We start from the raw sequence: 8854 nt of genomic DNA on the forward strand, positions 1-8854 counted from the left end.
GACAATCTTTTTGTCTGCCTTATGTTGCCCCCAGGCAACGACGCCCTTGGCAGAACGTCATACTGCCCCCCCATACTGATGAAATTTTAATTGCAAAATGCTTCGTGAGCTGTGAAACACCCCATGTTCTGGATGTCTGAGACAGAAACTGTTTCCGTTTGACGATTTTCAGGCAGTTTTACCTTTTCCATTCATGCCCTGCAAAGACCTTTTTTTTTTCTTCAGCTGTTTCAGCCATGCTGAGGGGAACTGAATGAAACGGTCTGGGCGGTACCATTATGCCTTAGGGGGCACTCGTGTTACAAAGTCCGAACATATGCAGCTGCATCGCACTAGGAGACATCGGGATTGTTGTCTGGTGTTTCTGTTTGATAAGTGTGTGATTTAAGTCGGTGTAGGTGTGATTTAAGCGGCAGAGGTCGGTACTGAAACGCCGCCTTTCTTACCCCCTCCCTTGGTCGGGTTGGTCTGCGCCAAGATTATGTCTGAGCAGCCCTTTAAAGCCGCTGCACTTCCGAGATGAACCGAAGAGGAGCTGCGCCACTCAGTGAGGAGGACTGACAGTGAGACAATCTCTTCTAAAGAAAGAAAGAGAGAGAGAGAGAAAAAAAAAAGAAGCTGAATCTTTTAGCCTCTTGACAGGCTATGCTGACACAACATATCTGGAATCTGGGATGTTTTCCAACTTGGAATCGAAGGAGATTTCTTTTCGTCTCGATCTATGCGGGACGCTGCGTCTGCAACAAAGCAGCAGCCTAAATTAGATCTTTCATCAAAAAATTTTTTTTTTTCTCCCCCCCCTTTTGAAAGCAAGCGTAAAGAAAACAAGTGCAACCGGGACTACTGCCGTAAAACAGGAATGGTTTATCCTCCCGAAGGTTTATTCTATATCGAAATGGATCAAGCACCACCAGGTAAGTCAGGGTTAAACTACAGGCAGCCATTGTCTCGGCTCCGCTGCGGCTTCTCTAAAAAAAAATTAAATAAAAAAAAGCCGTCCCTCTCTTCCCGTCCTTCTCCTTTTCTCGAAGCATCGTCTTCTGTCATATCTGTAATCGAGATGATTAAATGCTGCACATGCAGGCGGGTTTAATGACCGTCTCCCGGGTGCCGCTGCGCTCCCCCAGCGGCGTTGCCCGGGCATGCATAGCGCAATTCACTTGGCAATTACGTAATACCCTCTTCGGAGTGATCGGGCGCAGGGAGCGAGCTCGCGAGCTTGCTCTCTCCTTTTCTTTTGTCTCGGCGCGCGCTCGCCGGGCTCGCGGTGACGGAGTCGATTCAGGAGGCTGCGGTCGGCTTTGCTTCGGCATTAGCCAGAAAAAGAAAACAAAAGGAGGGGGAAAAAATAAATAAATGTGAGGAAAAGAAGTGGACTCAGGGTGCGTTAATGAGCGACTCCATGAAACGAGCGCTTTGTCCTCCTCCGCAGCCAGCCGTGCTTAATTTGTCCGCCTGCTCCCCTGAAAGTAGGCTACAGGCGAGAAGCGCAGACTGATAGGTCTCGTGAGGAACAGGTCCGCTTTGTGGTTTTATTATTATTTGTTTTTAGCCATATGACTAGCAATGCGTCATTGCACTTTTATGACAGTGACAATGGCTGTGACTAAAAGTGAAATATTGTAGGCCATTGCAAACATTGCAAATCCACGTTTGTTGAAATTGTCCAAAGGCTCGCATCATTTTGAGCCGCAGTTAATGAGGCGGCTTTTGATGTGGGCGACATGTCTCACCACCCAGGGTGGCGTGGACCCAGGGGGCGGCAGAAGAACACAACATCGACAAAAAGAAATCGATGATAAAGATGTGTGTGGGGGGGGGTTGTATGTTTCATTTGTGCATTCCTATTCAGTGAAATTCACATAGCGAATTCAACGTTCCAAGTCACGCCAGTTCAAATTCGGTGCAAAGTCGAAGTTGGAACAGATAGATTTGTAAAACTTGTGGATAGAAAAAAAATTCTTACATTTTATATGTACATGCTATCCAACATTAACCCAATCATTACTTTTTTTTTCAGTTCATCATTTTGACATAATATATATTTATATTTTAATTTTTCTGATTATGTATGTAAAGGGGCCTGTATATGTGCGTGTGGAGGAAGGGGCATAGGTTGGGACTTGAAGAAAACTACCAGGGAAGGAAAAAAAAAAAAGAAGTTTAGTCTGGGTCATACTTAATACTTAATTATGAAACATTGCATTGCCCTCTCTGATCCATTAGCGGGGATGTTGATTTTGGCAGTCGGGGGCTTAGCGTTCTGGCAAGGGATCGGCAAAGAGACAAAGACGGACGAGGTGGTTGCGCAGATGAAAATTTTTCAGACTTCCAGAGTCTCACCGCATTCGTGCCTCCTGCACCTGCCTTTTGCTTATTTTAAGGTCAGAAAAAGAGGTGAGCGGATGCTGCGCGACCGCCACATTTTCTCCCCCCTGACCGCCTCATGAAAGGCACTTTTGTCCGGCCGTGAAATATACCGCCCTTCAACTCCTCTTGATGCGGTTCGCCCTACTTTTTATACGCGTAATGTGTTTATTTTAAAGAAATGCTGACTCTTAGATTCCCCCCCTCCCCCCCTTCTCTCTCTTATATACCTTGAAAATGTACACTATGTAAACTTAACGGATAGGAGGGCTGGTCTGAATTATAATCCAGAGGTTTTCCACACCTGTCGGGACAGCTGAAGTCAGCTTCCAAGAAGCAACATTAAAAGAGGGGGGGGGAAAGCAGCTTTAGTCTAGCAATAATTACTGTTCCGACGTTTTGTGCAATTAAAAATTCCCGGTTTATCACCACCACTTCTGAGGAGATAATGACCCCCACTCAGAGGCTTCCTAATGATTTGGCCTCCTGACATCTGTTGGAAACATGCCTGGGCTTGCCCTCAGATCCTAACCAGTTTCATCATATGAAGGTGTTTTAAAGAAGTGGGTGTGTGTGCTGGTGTGAACGGGAGGAGTTAATCTGATGGTAATTCCTTTCACCATACATATAGAATGTAACTTTTTGTGTGTGTGTGTGTGTGTGTGTGTGTGTGTGTGTGTAGCTCTTCCTCCCCGGTCCACAAAGCCAGTGATGAACAACAACAACTGCCTTTCTCCACCTGTGTGTTCGCTTCAGGACGCCGAATGGTACTGGGGAGAAATAACAAGGTAATGCAACTTTTTCGGGATGAAAAATTTATTTATCCAGATTTACTGAATCTGGTTTGTTGGAAAGTAACACCCACGTCTACCGATTTATCCGCAGGGACGAGGTGAACGAGAAGCTTCGCGACACGCCTGACGGCTCCTTCCTGGTGCGGGACGCGTCCACGAAGCTGCAAGGAGATTTTACTTTGACTTTACGGTATGTTAAAGAAAAGGGGAGGAAAGGATGGAGAGAAATCTGTCCAATCTGACCGTGACTCTCCAATCTAACTCTCTGCCTTCCAAATTTTTTTTCTTTCTTTTTTCCCACTGTCACAGGAAAGACGGACACAACAAGCTAATCAAGATCTACCACCGTGACGGGAAGTACGGCTTCTCGGACCCCTTCACATTCACGTCGGTGGTGGAGCTCATCTGGTATTACCAGCACCACTCGCTGGTGGAGTACAACGCCATGCTGGACCTGATGCTCATGCATCCCGTGTCCCGTTTCCAACAGGTCAGCGAGGTCTGCCACCGTTAATACGTCCTGCCATACAGACGTTTAAAAAAACTTAAGTGAGTGTAAGTCGTACGTCTTTTGATCGGCTGCCGTTTTGGACTTCAGGTGAAAGAAGACAGCGTTGACGTTGCTGGTAGAAAGCTCAAAGAGGTCCACAATCAGTACCAAGAGAAGTCGAAAGAGTTTGACCGTCTTTATGAAGCCTTCACCAAGACCTCGCAGGTAACAGGCTGGTTTTTAGGAGTCGGTATCTTTCGTTAGGACGACAGTGTTAGGGCCATGCAAAGAGCAAACGGAGAATTTAAGAATAACATTACGAGGATAAATTCACGACATTATGAGAATAAAGTCAGTATTGTGAGAATAGTCAATAGTATGAGAGTAAAGTCGTACAAGAATAAAGATGAATTAAGTCGTTTTTCAAGAATGAAGTCATGCGAGGATCAAGTCAAGATAAAATTAGAACAAAATAATATTTAGAGAATAAAGCCAATGCTACAAGAAAAAAGTCATACAGGAACCAAGTTGAAATGATACGAGAATAAAGTTGAAATAATTCAAGATTAAACTCATAAAACTACCAGAATAAAGTCATAATATTACAAGAACAAAGTCAGTATTATGAGAGAAAAGTCATACAAGAATAAAGTTATAGTATTACGAAAATGAAGTCATAAAATTCTAAAAATATTTTATTCTCATTGTATTTCGACTCTTTTCTTGTATTATTTTGACTTTATTCTGGTCATTTTTTTTCCTAATGTGGCTCTAATACTCTGCGGTACATTACAAATGGGTTTAATTTAGTTGTTTTTCTCATAAATCTTTCTTCCTGCCTTTCAGGAGATCCAGATGAAGCGCACGGCAATAGAGGCCTTCAACGAGGCGATGCTGATCTTCGAGGAGCAGTGTCGCGAGCAGGAGCGATACGGAGAGGAGTTCGAGAGGAACAGTCTATCGGAGGGAGCCGACAATGATTTGGAGAGGTACTTAAAACATGATGTGGGTTTCAAAACAAAAAAAATGTAAATGCTGCTCCCTCATATTCACCGTGACATTTGCTTCCTTCCTCCCTCCGTAGCTTTCTGATCAATTACGAAAAGCTGAAGTGCCGACTTGGAGAGATTTACGACAGCAAGCTGCACCTGGAGGAGGACTTGAGGACACAGGTGGAGGACTACAGAGAAACAGACAGGAAGATCAGCAACTTGCGGCCGGACCTCATCCAGCTTCGCAACATCCGAGACCTGTATCTCAAGTGAGTACTTTGTCCCTGGTGACCCATGGAAGCCCTTAAGACAAACCAGTTTGAGTTTTGCTGACGTTGTAGATTGAATTGGGGAAAAAAAAAAATCCTATCTTCTTCCAGCTGGCTTAATCACAAAGGAGTACGGCAGAAACGCATAAACGACTGGCTTGGGATACACAACGACAGCCTCGATGAGTAAGTTTTAACAAATGCTTTTACAGCCAGAAAGTTGTGCTTCACTTTTAGACATATATATTTATATATAGTACGATTCCTGGTCTTCCAGCACATACGTATTGAAGGGAGATGAGAAGAACCTACCACATCAAGACGAGGCGAGTTGGTTCGTCGGGGAACTGAGTCGAACGCAGGCAGAGGAGATGCTTCAAGGCAAAGTTTCCGGAACGTTCCTGATCCGGGAGAGCAGCAAGCAGGGATGCTACGCCTGCTCTGTTGTGTGAGTATCCAGCAGCTGAGGCTACTTTTGATATGATTCTCACTATGGGAGGAATGAGATTTAATGCCATGAGATATCACAATGCCAAAACCCCTTAGTAGTTCTTGTGAAAATGTAGTCTGTCTAGTAAGGGACTTTCCAGTTGTTGTTAGCAGGTACTGTTAGCATGGACCTTTGTGTGGTAAAGTCTAAGTCTAAGCTGAAAATGAACTCAGGTAAACAGATGTCCACTTTAAAATTGGCATCCTGTTCATTCAGTTGAAACTTATTTTGAAGTAAGAAAGTCGTCGTTTAGCTGCGTTTTGTATTGACAAAACGCAGCTAAACGCTAGCTGGGCTTATATTGACAAGCCCCGCTAGCAGAGTGCTAGCTGGGCTTGCCAACAACACTTAGCTACAAAAGGTGTTGATGAAACCTGCACCGTTCACCAGTCAGTCGTGTGGAAGCATTCTGGGTATTCTGTTGAAAAGTCTGACTGACAAAATTTCAATGATTTCTAAGAACTAGCTAACAGCTAGCAGCTAACAACCCCAAAAGTTTGCAGCTGCTACCAAGCTATTGCCGCTAATCTAAAGGTCTGTGTCAGGTTTTTTATTTTTTTTTATGCTCAGTTCAAAATACTTGCTCTGACACTTAAAGACTCATGGAAAACCTAGCTTGAGATTAAGAAAGCATTTAATTTGACTTGTGAACACAGAGAAACTGGCATTTTTCAGAGGTCTTTTATTTATAAGCTCCACCTCGAACACATGACACTACAAAAACACAACATTTTTGGTGTAGTTTCCAGTACAAATATCTTAGTACACTTGAAATAAGAAAACTAACTTGCATTTAACTTTTCAGTAAAAAACAAGCCATTGTTTGAAACTAATAATTTCTTAATATTGAAAAAGTACTAACTACACGGGCAGATTATTTCATTAAGACATTTTTTTCCCTTTGTGTAGGTGAAATAATCTGCCAATGGAACTTGTGCTATTTTGTCAATATTACGGAATTATTTACTTAAAACAATCTCGCTGAAAAGTTATGTGCAGGTTAGTTTCGTCTTCGTTTTTTTTCAAAGTGTAATGATATGTTTGCACCAGAAACTAGACTCAAAGTACTTTATATGCATTGTATAACCACACCTGCAGAAATCAGCCATGTTCCAGACGGCCGTTGCTCAGTGACGCTTTCTGTTTTCCGCAGCGTGAACGAAGAGGTGAAGCACTGCATGATCTACAGCACTTCCCACGGCTACGGCTTTGCCGAGCCCTACGACGCCCACTGCTCGCTCAAAGACCTCGTCCTGCACTACCACCTCCACTCCTTAGCGCAGCACAACGATGCCCTGGACGTCCGGCTGCTGCACCCCGTGCACGCCAAGGCGGCGGACCCCCCTTCCCAGCACTCCGACGAACACAAACTGTTACAGACTCCAAAACACATGCCGCCGGGACTCCCGCCCGCAGCCCCGGAGATGTGATCGAGCGGCAAGAGACTTTCCGTCACGTACCCTGTGAGAAGGACTGCGTTATAAAACGGTGCATCGTGTAGAAGATTTGCACTACCGGTGATTCCATCAGCTTTCGCCAGTGGGATCTTGCAGATTTGAAGTGGGACCGGAACTTGAATGTCAACTTGACTGTTTCAAACTGATTTTCTACTTCAGCGTTTCAGCGCCGTTTGTTCAAAGGCCCTCCCCGGGGCCACCCTTTCTTTCGGGTTGTGGGGCTGTGGGGAGGGGGAAGTCCTTGACCGAGAGTTCGTCCACTGGCGTCGGGGGCGCTGTGCCCTCCCAGTTGCTGGAGATGTCCATTTCCGACGTTGGAAATCGATTCAACACTTCAGATTTAACCAATATCTCAGATGTATTGGGGTTGCGACTATAAAGTGCATTTGTGAGGGCGGACAAAAAAAAAAAAAAAAAAGACACGAGGTCGGTATCAGTTAGGTGGGTTAAAATAAAATGCCACATGTGAATATGTTAAAAAGAAAAAAAAAGAAGTCATGGTGCATCTTAACTACTTGCCCCCTTTTTTTTTTATATTAAACAATTCATATACAATGGATAATTATGTAGCATTAACATACTGTAGAAAACCATTGTAAAGGCATACTCAATGTTATTACCCATTGACCAAAGCACTTAATAGTGAGCAAAAACAACATCCCTGTTTTAGTGTGGTAACTGCATTTTGGCCAGGATAGGGCGCCGTATGTACACCTGCTGACGTGCTGATCAAAACATAATCTGAAGTACTGTATGTTATATTCTGTTACTCAAAGAAGTATAAGCTTTTTGTATTCTATATATATTTTTTCTATAAACACGCCACAAGATGAAAGCTTGAAGAAAGTGCAATCCAACAGTATTTCTATTGTTGCAATGTGTGACGAGAATGACGGAGGTGGCTGACGGTGTCGCTAGTTGGCGAGAGGTTGACATTTGCCACAAAAAAAAAAACAACAAAAAAAATGCACTCTACCCCCCTGACCCCTGGTGGTTTTTGTTTTATTTTATTTTTTTTTAATTTTGTTTATTTTTTTCGGGATTGCGCAGCCTCCGATGTTTGTGTGAACTGCCAGAGGTCCGGAAGTATCCTGCCTCCATTACTTGAATTGTGGTGTTGCTCTAGCTATGAATGTTCCTTTTTTTTGTTTTCTTAACACGCAGCCTACATAGCTTAAGAGGAAAGGAATCCATGTTAAACTCGGCACATTTTTATTGTTTTTGGGGGGTTTTATCCAAGGTAAAGGACAACTTTGTATAGAGATGCCATAACGTGTTGCTCGTGTTGGTTGGTGAGGAGGAGGTTGATGACGGATCCTCTTGAGATATTATGGAGGACTGAGGAAACTCCTCGAGGAAAAAGCTAAGCAATGTGAGATCCTGGCCTTTATCTTGCTGAGAGACAATAAACTGAAAAGAGTTTTGTCAACTTACGGAGTCGTCTGTGTTTTCTTTCGGAGTCGTTGCGTGCTTTGTGATTAAAATTGACATTGCAGAAAGAGCTTTAGCGCTCTACGCCAGATGTGTTCAAATGACAGCCCCTGTTGAACAACAGTACAAATTTTGACAATTACTCTTTTATCAAAAAAATTCATTGACTTTTTTTTGTTAATGAAATTTGTGATTTTTTATTGACCAGTTTTACTGAATGTTCTTGTTGCTAAGAGAAGACTAGCAAACCCTTTTTCAGACTTACAGTGGTTAGTTCTTTTAAATTAAATATTGCATGTTTTATCTTTTACTGAGCAGTAACTCACAATAAAATATTCTTTATATGTTATGGCCCCTCGCAATTTTGCAAAATGTTTGGACACCACTGCATTACGTTGCAGGAATTTACATAAGTCAGAGGGGGAAATTATGAGGAACCAATAAGAGTGCTTTAATTTGTCACATGACTGTTTGTGGACATCTACTCGAATCCCCTTTTGGGGATTACATTTTTGATAGCTTAGTGCAATTTTATGGCGACAGTGAATCATTATGGAGTCATGT

At 43.2% G+C, this 8854-nt stretch overlaps 1 protein-coding gene across 2 annotated transcripts; it reads left to right on the plus strand.

The window, feature by feature from the left end:
• The first annotated feature begins 531 nt into the window (after nt 1-531).
• On the plus strand, nt 532-8292 carry LOC103478998 (phosphatidylinositol 3-kinase regulatory subunit gamma-like). 2 transcript variants are annotated; one of them, XM_008433182.1, is made up of 10 exons: nt 532-914; nt 3050-3155; nt 3253-3351; nt 3471-3660; nt 3760-3876; nt 4498-4640; nt 4736-4912; nt 5024-5098; nt 5190-5360; nt 6556-8292. In XM_008433182.1, exons 1-10 carry the CDS (start codon nt 722-724, stop codon nt 6830-6832), a joined length of 1548 nt encoding a protein of 515 aa, XP_008431404.1. In that variant the 5' UTR covers nt 532-721; the 3' UTR covers nt 6833-8292. The 2 variants fall into 2 exon arrangements, with proteins under 2 accessions (XP_008431404.1, XP_008431405.1); XM_008433183.1 differs by having other exon boundaries at nt 3471-3651.
• Nucleotides 8293-8854: the final 562 nt, after the last annotated feature.

The sequence above is a fragment of the Poecilia reticulata genome, linkage group LG17 (genome assembly GCF_000633615.1).
Source record: "Poecilia reticulata strain Guanapo linkage group LG17, Guppy_female_1.0+MT, whole genome shotgun sequence".
Lineage (NCBI taxonomy): Eukaryota > Metazoa > Chordata > Actinopteri > Cyprinodontiformes > Poeciliidae > Poecilia > Poecilia reticulata.